Below are 16,841 nucleotides of genomic sequence, written 5' to 3' on the forward strand. Positions count from 1 at the left end.
TCCCCATTACGATTTTTTTTTTGATTAATACTAAGATTTTTGATATCTCGTGTCCTGTCGAAGAAAGCATGATTTTAATTTCTAAAAAATTTGAATTATTATCTTTTATTAGTGTTTTTTTCACGTACGTCATGTTTTTATTCAAACAATTACTGGCGCTCACGTTGTTGTGCACGTGGAGAGCATCCTGTGATTTTTCAAACTCGAAGGAACATCACTCGTTCTTTGTTGTACAGTTCCAGTGCTTCGGGTCGTGTGGCAAAACGCGTAACTTTGACTACGATTCCTGCAGCGTCAGGATTTGTCACAAGAAACATTCTTTTTGGATGTGTTTATTGTTTCTGTGTTTGGGTGACGTGGAATTAAACCTTTTGCCACTCAACCGGACACTTCTCCCTCTCAGAATGCTCAAATAACGCTGGATTTCCTCTCGATAGATGATGACTCGAGTACAAGCAACAAAAGACCACGCGAATTCTCTCCCGATGCAGGGGAATCTAACCTGACACTCCGTGAGATCCTTGAAATAGTCAGGAAACTCGATGGCAAATTTGACACCTTCCGACAAAAAGTCAATAATATCGAAGCTCAAATGAATGACCTAAATACGCTTTGCAACACTTCATCTACAAAAATTAATGACTCATCTATAATTTCTGCTCAGTCCGATGAGATTTCATGGCTGAAATTTAAAATCGATGACCTTGAAAACAGATCACGCTGCGAAAACTTACTATTCTTCAATGTGCCTTGCGATTAATCATCAGAAACCTGAGAAACATCAAGGGAAAAAATCAAAGAAATCTGCAAAAATTTGGGCTTGCCGCGGGTCAACATCGACAGAGCACACAGACTGGGAAGATCCACTGAGGAAAAGCCATCACCGATCATCGCCAAAATTCCATCAACAGATGACCGAAACGTGATTTTGCAGAAATGGAAAGACCTGAAATCATACAATATCTCAGTCTGCCAGGACTATTCATCTGATATGCGGAAAAAAAGGCTATTCGAACGGTAAGAGCGCTAGCATTTCGTTGGATAAACTCATAATTAATGACGAAATTTATATTTGTAATACCGAATGCACTAATATAGTAAAACTTTCAAATTCAAATTTATAAATATGGGTCGCCGTGTTTAGAAAACGAGAGATCGTGTTCACATGAGTGTTTCTGAAAATAATATTGTCTCTCCCACCAACGATGGTTTATACTGTGGCATTTATCAAAGTAACAAAATTTTTAATAATATATTGCACTATAATATTGCCGGCTTATATAATAAGTGTGAATAACCTGATTTTTTGGAAAGATTTTAGAAACCTTGATTTTTTTTTTTCCGTTGGTAGAAACTTGGCACACTTCGGAATTCCGTTTGCCCGATCGATTACAAAATTTTAAAACGATTCAAAGTGTGGCTGTTAAAGCACATCTGGGTAGACCAAGTGGTGGCCTGATTTTTGGATATGACCCTCGTAAAATAACTAATGTGAATATTTTAAAAATAACCAGTTTTTTTTATCCGCCTTTCTGCTGAATATTTTGATTTTAAAAATTTACTGATTGCATGTTGTTATTTCCCTCCTATCCCAAGGTACGATGAAGATTTTGAAAATTTTACTGATTTCTTGAGCAGCTTAGGCTTTGAGAATATTATAATTTTGGGTGATATGAACGCTCGCATTGGAGGGTCGGCCGATGAGCATCTCACATTTTTCGATTATGATCTTATTCATCGTAATTCCAAAGATCTCATTACAAATTGCAGAGGTAAACTCTTGAATCAGTTTTGTATGTTAGATAACCTATATATCTTAAACGGTGCTTTCACCCACGATGATCAAGGAAAATTATTCATTTTTAAGCCAAAACGGAGTCAGCGTTGTTGATTATATAATTGTGTCTCGAAATGTGTATGCTCATACTGTCGATTTTCAGGTGATCCATAAATTAGGCTCTGGTCACTTTCCCATTAAAGTGGCCTTACATATGACCGACATAAATTGTTCTGAAAGACATGGGACATGCGTTCAATTTAATAAATCTGTTTCGGAGGATGACAGAGAGGCAAACAATATTTGAACTTCGTCGAAACTCATTTTTCCTCTAGCCCTATCCGCAAAATTTGATTCCATATCTTACGCAAGCTGCAACAAAATATGGTTTAATATTTAAAGCAAACATCCTTAGGAGATCTCAAGCGTCGAAATCTCAGGGCTGGTTCGATGATGAGTGTAATATTGCTAGAACGGAATTATGGAAACTTACAAAAGTTTTATACAAGTATTATAATACTCATCATTACATGGACTTCAAATCGGAACGTAACGCTTATAAGAAACTGTGTAAAATAAAAAAAGACAGAGTATTTTGAAAGCCTAAAAAATCAACTCACTCATTGTACAGACTCAAAATCCTTTTGGTAAGTTATTAATAAATATAGAAAGAAAAAAATCTCCTGTATCTAATATTGATTTAACCACATGGTACAATTATTTTTTTCAATGTTTTCTGCTGGAGATGATCCAATTCCGATCAACAACTGAATGTAAAACCATTGCTTCTAGACAAAAATGCAAATCCTGTACGTCAAATACGTAAGCGCACACGTGTGTGTAGGCGGAGCCAGTAGAGAAACAGGCTTTATAAGCGCGCGTAAGTTAAGACGCATTTTGTTCGCTAGCACACCTCGGCGAATTTCTTGGTGTTATTTTGCAGCAATCGGTAAATTTCAAATTGTAACAGTAAAAATGAGTAACCACCAACGTTTAGATGATGGAATGAGGTGGCGAATTGTGGGGAGGCTAAAAGCAGGCCAATCTCAAGTCCAGATTTGTAGAGAGGTCAATTTAACGCCCAGCGTCGTAAGTAACTTATGGAAACAGTTCCAGGATACCGGATCCATCGAGAGAAAGCCTGGGCAAGGTCGTCCAAGAGCCACGACGGCCAGAGAAGATCGCCATTTGTTGATTATAGCGAGGCGTAACAGGAGTGCTACAGCTTCTCAGCTCTCTCGTGACTTGTATGCAGCCACATGAACCCGTGTATCAAGGGTGACTGTTTCCAAAAGACTTCATAAGAGAGGGTTGTTTGCAAGAAGACCTGCTGTTTACGTCCCGCTCACTTCTTCGGACAGGAGAATCCGTTTATCATGGTGCAGAGAGCATAGAGATTGGAGTATGGATCAATGGGCGACCGTTCTCTTCACTGATGAGTCCCGGTTCAGCCTAAGCACCGATTCTCGCCGTACGTTCATATGGAGAGAACCAGGGACCCGCTACCTACCCTCCAATGTCCGCGAAATCGACCATTATGGCGGAGGAGGTTTAATGGTCTGAGCAGGCATCATGTTGGATGGCCGCACACCTCTCCATGTCTTTGAAAGAGGCACTGTGACTGGTGTGAGGTATAGGGATGAGGTCTTGGAGCCCTATATTTGCCCTGAGTTCATTTTAATGGACGATAACGCGAGGCCACATAGAGCTCTTCTGCTCGACGATTTTCTAGAGAGTCGAGGATATACGCCGGATGGATTGGCCAGCCAGATCTTCAGACCTTAACCCTATAGAGCATGTCTGGGACGCTCTGGGGAGGGCAACTCGCAACTCCCCCTTCGGGAACCATCCAGGGAATGAAAACAGCGTTGCTGAACGAGTGGGACCAATTGCCACAGGAAATGATAAACTGCCTTATTTCAAGTATGAAATCACGCTGCGAGACCTGTATATCCGTAAGAGGGGACCATACCCCCTATTAACCCATCTATTAACCCCTTTTTTTGTTTATTCTGCAACCGCTGTTTCATACCTTCCGACTCCAGCGAGTGTTACGCACGATCATGCGTGTGTATTACAATTATTGAATGGCTATTTGTTTTGTATTGTATCAATGTATGTACATATCAAATTTCATTAAAGTCGGTACAGTAGTTCTAGAGATAATCGACCAAGTCTGCAATAACGACCAAGTCTCTTAATTTCTTGCACCAGTGTATTTGCCCAATATACTTTAAGGTGATCTTAACAGCCCCTCGAATTGCAGACCAATCTCGTTAATACCCGTGGTCGCCAAACTTTTTACATCAATTTTAAACTCAAGACTCTTAAGCTGGTTAAGTGAATACAATGCCCTTTTAGAAGAACAGGCTGGTTAAAGGGCTATGGTTGCATAGATCAGACATTTGTTCTAAACTTTTTTGTGCAGCATAAACTTAAGAGAAAAAGAGGAAAGCTTTATGCTGCTTTCGTTGATTTCCAGAGTGCTTTTGACTCAGTTAACCATCAAATTTTGTGGTTAGTACTCCGAGAACTTGATTTGAGTAAAAAATTTGTATTGATTATGGTGGATCTCTATAAAAAGGCTTCCACCAGAGTTCGGCAGTGGCGGATCATGATTTTGGGAGGCCCCAGGCGCAACCTGATCTGGAGGCCCCCCTATCAGGGGCGGAATAAAGGTAGGGGCTGTCACCCCCCTCCCCCCCCCCGAGAGCAGAAAAATTAAATGGAAAAAAAAATGTTTTCTACGTTTTTGACTGAATAACAAACCAAGAAAATAAATTTGCTTAAAAAAGGGAGAAAATTCAGAATTTTTTCCAAAAAAAATCAGAACCGTCCTGAAAAATTGAACACATGGTCACAACCACCGCCCCCACCCACAAATTTGCCTTTATCCACCACTGCACCCTTTTAGCCCTAATAAGAACGAGATGGTTCACTAAAATGAACAATATTATGAAAATCATAACTTTTTTTTTATTTTTGCATCACCAAAACCATAAACACAAAAATAAGATAAGGAAATATAATGATATTCTCTGGTACTAGATGAAAAATAATCATACTCCCATTAAAAAAAAAAATCACAGTAAAATTCTGCATCATATTTTTAGTAATCTAAGATGTCCGTCCTGGTGCCTTCAGCCACACGGCAAAAATGGAGATCCGTCATAGTTTTAGTAATTTAATATTACTGATTAATAAAGATTTGATATCTCAAATATAATATATTTGATTTGATATAAAGATACTGATAATATTTAATAGAAAAACATTTCTTCAATAGAGGGAAGAAATTATATCAGAGTAAATATAAGAATTATATTTTTAATGGAAGAAATTAGTTCAGAATGAATAAAATTTAATGAAAGAAATTATTTCAGAATGAATTAAAATTATTGTCAATGAAAGAAATTATTTTAAAAATTTTTTTTAGAAATTATTATTTTTTATTTGTTTATTCTATTTTATTTTTACTATTATTATATTAATTATTATTATTTTCTCTTTCAGCCACCTCGTTGGGCACTCTGCCTGTTGTGGCCTTTGCCTTTGTATTATTTGTATTCAGAGTGAATAAAAATCTTCTATATTATGCCCCCCCCCGTTTCGTTTAATAACGAAAAATGCCACAGTATAACATTGTGGCCCGCGTACTTTATAAAATGTTTCAATATGGCCTGCTATGCCTCAAAGGTTGAAGACCACTGCAGTAGACTCTCGCTAATCCGGTACGTATTAGACCACGGTGTGCCAGATTTTACCGAAATTGCTGGATATACTTTGAAGAAACCCATTGAAATAATATATGAAATTTCGTGCAAAGACATAGTCAGGACTTGATCAGCAATTAAGAAATATTAGAACGTGTTAGGGGTTAGGGCATCAGGAGAAAAGTGACACCACACCACCTAAATATCCTGGACTACTGGACGTGCTGGATTAGAGCACGACCGAATTCTCGAGAGACTACTGTAGTTGAATTGAAATGCTCAAATAAAAATTTATCAGATAATTTATATATTTTTAGTTTTGCTTACCGTTATTTTTGGAGATTCTGCAATCTAAATCCTAAAGGAAATCTTGAGGATCGGCATGAAAATTTTTTTCATTACAATAACACACATTACAATTACATTAACAGTAAACACTTTTCGGTCTGACACAAAGATGTTGTCTACCCAAGCCTCCTTGACCAATCCAAAAATGTAGCTCTTTTTTTTAGAAAGAAGGAAAAGAAACCCCCTTGATTTTTTTCAGCCGGGGAGGGAGTGTTAAAAGAGAAACAGAAAAATCACGTGATTCAGAATGCATGTCATTCAGCATTCATTTCAAACCCCACTTTTTTTTTGTCATATGGTCGTATGGTTACAGTCATAGATTGCAAATGTATATGTTGTTTGAACCAGCTTATAGTATTTCATTCAAACAAATGGGAGACAAAATCACAATAAGAGCTCTACTACAGCTTTGTCTACTACATTCATTTTAATTAGTACGAGTGTCTCTTCCTGTCGATGTCGCCGCTTGCCGATAGCCATCTTGCCATCCATTATACTGTATACAAAAGCTTACACCAAAGCTGTCGTATTATCGGCGCCCATAAAAGCATTTAATACTGTGGAATGAGACATCTGTTTATGCCTTCACTCCAATTTTCATTTCGGACAGACATTAGGACCTGCTGTTCTCACCCCTCCTCCTGCTTGTGCCCTTAGGGAAATACTGTTTGAAAATGACCCTCCCTGAATGATCGCTTTACAATGTCTCTTCTTTCTTTGTCGGGGAAGAACTGGCCCTTGAGAGCTGCAGGTCTTGTAAATTGTTCTTTTCTTTCAGTTCCCGTTTTTCTTCCATAACTCTAAAAAAAAGGGAGAGCAGATACTGTACTTAGTTCAAGAGCTTTGTTGATACGCATGTAAATTCATATGTAGGATGAAGCACACAACTATTTGGAGGCCCCCCGCTCTGCTGAGGCCCCAGGCGCGCGCCTCATGCGCCTGTGCGGTAATCCGCCACTGGAGTTCGGTGCTCAGAAGCCTAACACAAGCGTTTGAAATTAACACAGGTATACTTCAGGGAGAGGTTTTGAGCCCTCTACTTTTTTCACTTTTTTTGAACACTCGTATTACCTGTTTGAATTCAGCTGGAATCTCGGACTTGGCATTTCCTAATAGCACGCCACTTAACATTCTGCTATACGCGGATGACGCAGTAATTTTGGCGGATTCACCAGTAAATTTAAGAAAAAAATTTATATTGTCCAAAAATTCAGCAATGACTCACAGTCAATGTCAACAAAACAAAAGTTATGGTTTTCCGTAAAGGCGGTAAAAACGCTCTAAGCATGATGTCTTCTTTTATCAAAATAAAAAACTTGATACAATTGGTTCTTACACCTACCTTGGAGAGAGAGAGAGAGGATCTCCTTTTCCTCTTCTGGTTCTTTTTATGTAGCAAAAAATCACTTCCTTGCCAAGGGTGCATCTGCAATTAACGCACTGTGGCCCTTACTTTCAGGAGCTAAAAGTAACTCCGCATTTGGTTGGTTTAAACTGTTTAATAGTATGGTAACCTCAGTTTTTTCTTATGGTTCTCCCATCTGGTCAATCCGTTATCTCATCCCTCTAGAGCAATGTTTCTGCATTTTTGTAAAAAAATTATTCAATCACTCAAAATACGCACCAGGTTATATGATAAGATTAGAACTCGGTTATACTGCTTTATCTGTGACGTTCATAAAATTGATAATTAAATACTGGATACGCATTCTTAAAATGCCTGAATCTAGATTTTGTAAGATCTCTTATCTTCATTTTTTTAGTAATTCAATTACAGAAAATAATTTTAACTGGGCCTCAGATCTCAAACTTCTCTTCGAAAGCTCTGGTCTGCCTTTGTCTGGTTTTCGCAGGACCCTACCATAGCTGCAAAATATCTGCCCCAGATTTTACAGGTTTATATTGACCAAAATATTCAAAAGGATATGAGCGCAATGGAAAATAGCATAAGAAATTCACACTACAGGTTTATTAAAACTCATATCTTTGCAGAAGATTATGTACTCTCAAAAATTGATTAGTCGATTAAAAGGGTCCTCTTTCAATTAAGAACGTTGGAAAATTCTATATTTATACAGGGCAAAACTTTTAAAATATCTCCTGACAAAGATTGTAATTTCTGCAATTTGAAAAAATTTGAAACATGGTTTCATGTAATTTTGGAATGTCCGACTTATGAGTACTACAGGAAAAAATATTTTTCAAATATCCTGATCGATAATAATATACATTCCTTTCTAACGTACAGCCATAAATAATACCACCAAATCGTAAACTTCCTCCTGTCTATCCTAAAACTAAGAAATTTCATTTTAGCAGAGAGTGAGGGCATATAGATGTTCTCAAAGACTCCTGAGAAAAAGAGTGAATGAATAGACTATCTGCTATCCCCTCCATCCCGCTTTCTATTGTTAATTTTCCCCTCTTGAACAAATTTGTTTACTTTTTTGTTCATTAAACAACTTTTGTTGTTTAAATTTGTTCATTTTTTTCCCTAATTAATTTTTTTTCATTCTTTTAGTATTTTCCTGTTCAATTCTATCTTGCATCTCAGTTTTTAAACATGTATATGTGGGGCCGCAATTTGATGCTTGGTCACCCGGGGCAGGTGCGAGCTTTGGCGCCCCCTTGTAGTGTTGAAGCAGAGATCTGAGAACGAATTCTGCTCACCCTTCGGTCCAGGGCACGAGGCCCGCCTGTTCCCCCTGGTTGCGGCCCTGTGTGTGTTCATTTATGTGCACAACTTTCCAGTTCTGACTTGTGTATTTTTTTTTTCCTTTTAACCTTTAATATATATGTATATATTTCTTTTAATTTAGTCGAATGTGTAACCATGCATGCTTCTCGCCTGTGTTTATTATTTTTTTATTTATTTTTATTTTTTTATTTATTTTTATTTATTTTTATTTTTTTATTTATTTTTATTTATTTATTATTTTTTTATTTATTTATTATTTTTTTTCCCTTTTGTACTCCCTCTTTTTGTTTGTGTATATATATATGTATATATGTACATATGTATATATATATTTTTTTTCCATGCATGTATTTTATATAAAACAAAAATTTAACTGTTCATCTTGTTTGCTTGTAACGGGGCAATTGGCCCTAAACAATAATGATTATTATTACAACTCTGTTAGCCAAGCTTGTTGAATACGGTTTTCCTGACCACTACGTGTTGTTTTTCAACAGCTATCTTATAGACAGACATTTTCTGGTCAAAAATGGAAATACTTGTTCTTCTATTCGTCCAATAAGAGCCTCGGTTCCCCAAGGATCAGTTCTTGGGCCTCAGCTCTTCTCCATCTACATCAATGACTTTCCTGCCCCCCAAATGGGAATACTGGGACTCTTTGCGGATGATTCAATTATTATCACCAACAACAGAAAATCTGACAAATGCGGAGAAAATCTTCAGGAGACTGGAGAGGGTTAAAGACTGGTGTGAGGATAATGCCGTTGAGTTTAATCATGCCAAGTTTCAGTTCATCTGGCTAACAAGAATAACCAAATTCACTAGAGCACCAATATACCTTGGCAGAGAAGCTATAAGACCTGTGAAGGTGAAGGAAGTGAAATATTTGAGATGTATTCTAAACCAATCATTATCCTTCGTTTCTTAAATAAATCGCGTAAGAACCAAGGCTACCCAAACCATGGGAATGATGTCACGCATTACATTCCCAAGTGCAAGACTTTACTCTTAAAAACAAAGTCATATTGTTTAAATCGATCATTAGACCTATCATAACTTATGCCGCCCCACTATGGGCTCATGTTTCAAACACCAACATGCAGCGTCTGCAAAGTCAACGGAATAAAATACTGAGAACCCTCGTGCGTGCTCCAAAGTATATCAGCGGGCTGACATTAGAAAATAGCTGAAGATTCCAACCATCCTCAGCTACATCCAACAAATCTCAGAGGATAACTTTGAAAGGATGAAGAACTCGGAGTACGAGCATCTGAGAGAGCTGGTCGACTACAACCCTCGTCAAAGACTAAAAGGCCTCAAAACGTGCTGCCCGTGACATGGTCAGCACGTTAGAGTGTGAATTACTGAGCTGTATAATATTTGTCTATCATAATATTTTTTTAATTTTATCTTGCTATCGAATTTATTGATCAACTGTATTGTCGATCATATCTGGGTTACAAAAAGGAAAACTAGAAAAAAATGAAGCGTGGTATATGGAAGGCTACAGCTACTTGAGATAATTATTTCCCCTTGAAGGGAATTATGTGTAATTTGTGTTTTACTCTTGTGCTTCTTGAAAATAGCCAGAAGTTCCTATGCGTCTGGAAAAAAAAAACTCTAAACAGACAAGTACAAAACCCTTCTCCCGCCATTTTTAGAATGAATAAACAACTTACAATTGTAGTTGTCAATCAACAAAATCGGGCATCTCGTGAACGATGCCGAAGTATGCAGCAATTCTACCGAAGCCATTATATTCTTTTTTACCGAAGATTTGTATTGTATTTATGGCTTGGGGATATCTATAGCCTGTCTACTGCGGTACTTGAATATAAGCACGGCGGTCTTGTTGAAAGGACAATAAAATACGCACTCTTTTCTAGAATATAATTTTCTGCTCTTGTGAAGTAGCCCCAAAGGGACACCTGAATGAGAAGGGGAGTTACAGCTTGTCACTCAGGGCACAAAGGGTTTTAGGGGAAGGAACTGGCTTTGACGAACGTCTAGAAACGCTCTCGCCCAGAAATGACATGGAAAATTTCGGCGTCTGAAGACGCTTCTGCCGAAAAGACGGTTGAAAGCCCTGATTATTGCGTTGACAATCCCAGGTACTTTATGAAGACAATTTCTCAATGGAACACTTTTCACTACACAACCTTAGTTTGCGCCCGCTTAAAACTGGGAAAAGACTACTTCATTACAAAGATATGACATTTTGAAAGTAGTTTAGTGATTCCTGCTGTTTCGCTTAGACGCTTAACAAAAATTACGAAAAAAAGGGCAATTCCAGAAAATTAGTATGTATCTCTTGATATATCTTATATATTGATATATTAAGATTTAAAAAGGATTCTCCTCTCCCTCCTCCCCATTACAACTGCACATGAACTGGTTTGGAAAACAGTGCAAAAAAATAATATATGAATAATTTATTCGTATCAATTTTAAAATAGATTTACAATAACTTATAGGTCTTACAGTAAAGTCATTTTCTTTTCGTCGTTTATATTTCTATCAAATCATGCCTTACCGTTTCTGTTTGCCAGAATGTGTCAACGATGGGGCAGCGTTTTTCACCAACTGTATTGTAAAACCACAACCATGCTTCTGGATTTATTGGTTCTCCGACACTACCTAGAAGCTTGAGACTCTTGCGACTGGATCTGGGAGAAATGTACATTACAATAAAAAGTTAAGAAACCAAGTCAATTGATAATTGTGTAAAATCCAGCTGAATAGAACATATAAATAAAAATCAAGTACACATTTTTTTGTAGTTCACTGTATATTATTACTGATAACTTTACGCGTAATAATATATCAGCTCGATTTCGAGAAAAACACAATTTGTCAGAGCATAAAATGCTCGCGCTGGAAAGCCAGAGTTTAAAATACACTCGATATTGCGAATATACAGCGACACTTGGTCAAAGCTGTATGGGCAGTCAAGCCTTGCTACCTTGTGTATTTATGTGGTTTTGGAACGCGCTCATGAATGGCTTTGCTGCTAAAATTACGCTGCTAAAAAAAAAGGATTAGGCAATGTCGAACAATGCCGCAGTTATTTTCGTGAAAATGATCGTGTATAGTAAATATACAGGGTGTCCACTCTTATCGTTGGCCAATGGCTATTTCCTGAACCGCTGGTTTTAGGCCGGTATTACAGTATAAAGGTTTGATGAAAGATCTTTTATAAAGCTTGAAAAACTCCACCAATAAGTGCATCTGTTGCATTCGAGCAAATGCAACCGGTGATCTTATTAGTTGAATTTTATCAAAGAGCTTGTACAAAACTTTCATAGTATAATCTCGGCCTAAGAGACAATTAGGAAAAAAAATTCAAATTTAAATTGAGAAAATGTTTCAAATGATGTCGCCCATCATCTTGAATATATTGTTCAAATAAAAATTCAAGTAAAAAATTTCCAAAATTTATTTTTTATACTGTCCTCGGGTACTATCAGTCATGTCTGGAAAAATATTCTACATGCTTGAACATGTGAAATAAAAAAGAATTTTAATTTTACGGCCAGCACTGACTGGGTTATGAAGCATTGAATTTCGTGCATTTTTGGCACTGTCGCATCTAGAGAAGCCTCGTTTCGGCCAAGCTTAAAAGCCCGTATATAAAAAATAACATCTTGTAAACTGATTAAATATATTTATATTTTTAGTATTTTGCATTGTAATACTGTAATTATTCGGCTTCCAGCAATGAAGTTAGTCAAAATAATTTTTCTCCAAAATAATTTTCACGTCCCCCATTTCTCAGCAAAAATGATGCTTCAACTTGAATTAGTTATGACCTAACTCCGGATGTTGTTGACCTAAAAAATTCTAAAATATGACTATAAAAAATTACCTATAAACTTGAAAAGAAATTCCTAAAAATGACAAAAATGCATCAGAATAACAATAGAAAGTTCTTGAAAACCAGTTATGTTCAAAAGTCTAAGGAAAATGTTTCAAGAGCAAAATCAGGTTTCTTTTTCTTTCGTTTTCCCCCCACCCCTCTCAACATTACATTCATCAAAAATTGCCAATAAAATTTTCCTAATAAAAAAATTGTAATTTTTGAATGACTTATGCAATCTGAAAGCGAAAATATACAAATATGTACCTGGAAAATGTATTATCCACTTGATGAATAAAAAATTATAATATGTATATTCGAATATTTTTAAAGGTTTGATTAATTTAAAATGTGCAACTGCATTACATTTCAATATCAGATGCATTTTCATGTTTTCGAAATTGAAAGGTCTTCTGTTGTCTGCAAGTAAAGTTTTATACCGAGAGAAAAACTCTCAACATCAACAGATGATATTTCGGACTTTTCCGTCAAGAGTTTTTCAAGAGAACTTTTTCTGAGTGTAGTATGTCCACTGTTTTGTTCGATCACTTTGTCGAATTTCGCTACAAAAGATTGTCCTATCCCACCTTTACGTTACTCACATTTTTATAGATCAGTAGTGATAATTAAGAGGAATCAATTCACTTTACCCTCAAACTCATCCCACACATTCGCTCGCCTTAATTCCACTTTTTTTTTTTTTAATTCACTACCTTTAGTTCACAAAACTACTCAAGAAACATTTCAGTTTTCTCGTTCCGAAATTTTATAACACCCATCCCATTGAGATTAAAGAGGCAATTACATTCTCGAGTTTAAAAAAAATCTCAAGTTCCATCTTTTCCGAATTCCAGACATTGAGATCCACTTTTAATTTCATCCTCGGACTTTTTCTCTTAAACATATAACTTTAATTTTTTCCCCTCTGCTTTATCAACTCAATGTATGAATTAAATAGAAAAAAGAGAAAAAAATGCTGTCAAAAATAACGTATCCAACTTTTTATTCAGAAACATTTAGATAATTGCAAAAGCATTGCTTTGGCATGGATTATTGTATTCTGCATTTGCTGATTCATGTTCTCATATCGCATAAGCGTCACAGCACCTTCAACCCCGTTATATGTTTATTATTCACACCAATTGTATATATCTTGCCACCACACATATTGTTATACTAAATTAAATTACATTTCTCTTTCCTTTCTCTTATTTTCTTTTGTTTTCTGCTGTTTATTTTCACTTATCTTTATAATACATATTTCACTTTCGTTTCATTGATTATAATTTTTTCTATTTGTCAAGAATTCCAACTTATTGTAGTAATCTTAACATACACAGATATTTTGATTGTAACAACCAGTATGGGACTAATGTCTCCTTGGTTATTTTATACTTGTACTAGGGGGTTCTGGCCCCCTGCCACATTTGGCGGCCAACCCCCCTCCCCGCGCCCCTTTTCTCTTCACAACACGCCTTGTTTATTTCGTCCCACTTCATCAGCGTGCTATGGAAAGGGACATGTGAAAGCACCAGCTTACTGAAGAAGCGAATTTTACAATAATAAAGCAACAAAAAAATGTAATTCATCAAGCACCCCCAGAAAACTTTCCCATGGGGGTCCCCAGATTCCAATTCGCTGAATTTTAGTGGGGGGGGAGGGCCAGATTGGCTTTATTTCGGGCTACAGATGTTGCAGATTTTACAATGTTGAAAAATAAAAATTAGTGAGATACATCCAGGGGCCCCCGAATTGGAACCTGTCAACATTTCCATTGGGTCCCGACCTGGAGGCTTGTCGGACATTCCCCCCTGTAAGGGACCACGAAATTTTCTCATTTTTATCAATTTTACAACGAATAAAATCCAGGGCTCCACATCCAGTAGTGGGGACCCAGACTGGATTTACCTCGGGCTTCCGCTGTTGTAAATCCGGCAATGTTAAACAGAAAAGAATGAGATTCATCCAGGGCCCCCAAAATAAAATCTGTAAACATGGTGCCCCCTACTTGGAAGATTGTCGGTCATCCCCCGCTGCGAGTGCCATGAAAAGTTTTCATTTGTATTCAGTTTACCAACGAATAAAATCCAGGGCCCCCAACCAATTACCCGGGACACCAATTCGCGTACTTTTAGTGGGTCCACCAGATTGGCTTATTTCGGGCTACCGATGTTGCAAATTTTACGGGCCAAAATGAAACGGTGAGTGTCATCCCCTGTGAGTGTCACGGCAACTGTTCATTTGTATCCATTTTACCAACGAATAAAATCCAGCTCCCCCTCAATTACCCATGACCGAATTCGCAAATTTTATGCCCCCCCCCCATACTGGATAGATCTTGGGCTTCCGCTATCGCAAATTTTTCAATCTTAAAGCAGCAAGAAAACTGAGATCCATCAAGGGCCCTGAAAATGAAACCTTTTAACTTCCACATGAAGGTATATGTGCAATCTCCCGGGTACCCGACCCTGTGTGTTGGGAGCACTGGTGATATTCAAGATATACCTGGTGATATACCCCCACAAGGGCAGGGCTGACAGGGGCCGGAACGATATTCTCATCATTTTTTTTTATTTTTCACACTATAAATTAACCACAGAGGGCCCATGAAAAAGCTGGTTTGGGGGTTTGCCATCCATTACAGCCTAGGGGCCCTTCTGTAGGATGTGGGAGCCTCTCGGTACATGTGCATAACTTGGTCCGATCGGTCAAATGGGTCCCGATTATATGCAAGAGTTAAATGAAAACTTGACCCAAAATCGTAACCGATTTTCGTAACACAAAAACGTCACCGACTTCCGTTACATAAAATCGTCACTAATTTCGGTTGCTTAGAAACAGGCCCTTTTCGAGTTTGTGATTTTATATTATAGAGTAGACATGAATGATGTTTTATTTTTTTTGTAATTACTTGAAATAAATTTGAATTTGAAATAAATTTGAATTTGAAATAAATTTGAATTTGACTCTCGCGGTTTTATTGCAAATGAGAGACAATGGTTTATCCTTTACAACTGTGAAAAAACAAATAAGTATATTTTATTAACTTTACTGGACATTTATTGCATGAGTTCCATTATTTTGTAGATGCAAAGTTTTTAAATCAATTTCTGTTGTAATTCCCACAGCATTATTTTCCATATGCAAAAAAGGGAACACCTCCCTTAAATGAATTTTCTTGAGACACCTGAAATTGAAAAGTTCTATATTGATGGGCCGTGGTATGCCTTTTCAGGGAACCAGGGCAGACTTTTCCTCGGGGGCCCTTCTTGAAATGGTTATTATTATGCAAAATAAGTGAAAATGTTTTAGGGCCTCCTATTCGGCTCGAGTTCCCCTAACTACTAGTAATTACTACCCCCAGCCTAGTTACGGCCCTGACTAATTTAGTTGATACTGTATTTTAACTTTTTAAAAAACCACCTCAAAGCGCATAAATAGGCGCACAAATCAACATCTCGACCTCGCCATGATGACTCTACGACTCGCGACGGACTCTTGGAGAATGCTACATGAGTACAGATCCATTGTGTGTGTGTGTTTGTGAGGGAGAGGGGGGTCGCACCCGCGAGAGGTAGTCATCTTGCTTACCTGGCCTGCCGATGGGTGCCCTGGCATATACATTCGTTAGCTATCGAATTAAAATTTTTGTGAACAGATTAAAAAGTTCCGGAAAAAAAATAATGACAAACTTGTGTGCTGTATGAGAGCCAACTGAATTAATATTCAAGGAACAGAAAGGAGATTTGGTGGAAAAAGAATTCAATGAAACGAGTCTACCAATGGTTCACAAACTTCTGTCGACCGCTGCTCCCTTACTCAATTCATGATTCGTCAGCGGCTCTTCAAGATAGATTAATAGATATTTTCCCTTATAAACGTTTCCCGTAACTTCTTCAAAGCATAAATAGGTGCGAAAATCAATATCTCAAGCTCGCCGTGACACCTCACATATAGGTTGGCGATGCCCCTAGAAACGGCGACGCACACTTCGAAAAAGCTGCTCTATACCAGTGGTTCTCAACCTTTTTTTGTCCATGGCCCCCTTTCACCCATTTCTCATTCCTGTGGCCCCCCCTTACGAACATGAATAATTTTCTACTCCCCCTTCCTTCTTCCCCCCCCCCCCCATTTTCCCATTAGAAGATAGTTATTCAAAAATTGTATGAAATATAAATATGTTTGAATTTAATTTGATTAATTTTCAATTTATGAAAATAATGAAAAAGCAAAACATACATAATAGAATACAGTAAAAAATAGAATAAATTATTTTCAATCAATGTAACAATGTAACTCTGAGCTTGAAGACGGCGCAATGTCATCAAGTTACTGCACTGGATGAAATTTGTATTATTTCCAAATTAGTTTTTTTTTGTGTGTAAATGATTATGGTTTCATTGAGAAATGTCAGTTGTAGCTTCCAAAATACGCATTCTTATAATGATA

At 37.2% G+C, this 16,841-nt stretch overlaps 1 protein-coding gene across 1 annotated transcript in view; it reads right to left on the reverse strand.

The window, feature by feature from the left end:
- The window catches only part of LOC149080388 (acetyl-coenzyme A synthetase, cytoplasmic-like), a 1,034,375-nt gene that overhangs the window by 320,386 nt on the left and 697,148 nt on the right, over positions 1–16,841 (reverse strand). Inside the window, exon 11 of the mRNA XM_089239527.1 lies at positions 11,070–11,202. Within this exon, the coding sequence (XP_089095653.1) occupies positions 11,070–11,202 (133 nt within the window). The remainder of the gene's footprint in view (positions 1–11,069; positions 11,203–16,841) is intronic.

Source organism: Pholcus phalangioides, unplaced genomic scaffold (genome assembly GCF_987345545.1).
Source record: "Pholcus phalangioides strain wild (caught in Gottingen) unplaced genomic scaffold, Ppha-v1.0 ptg000011l_1, whole genome shotgun sequence".
In the NCBI taxonomy this organism is placed as follows: Eukaryota; Metazoa; Arthropoda; class Arachnida; order Araneae; family Pholcidae; genus Pholcus; species Pholcus phalangioides.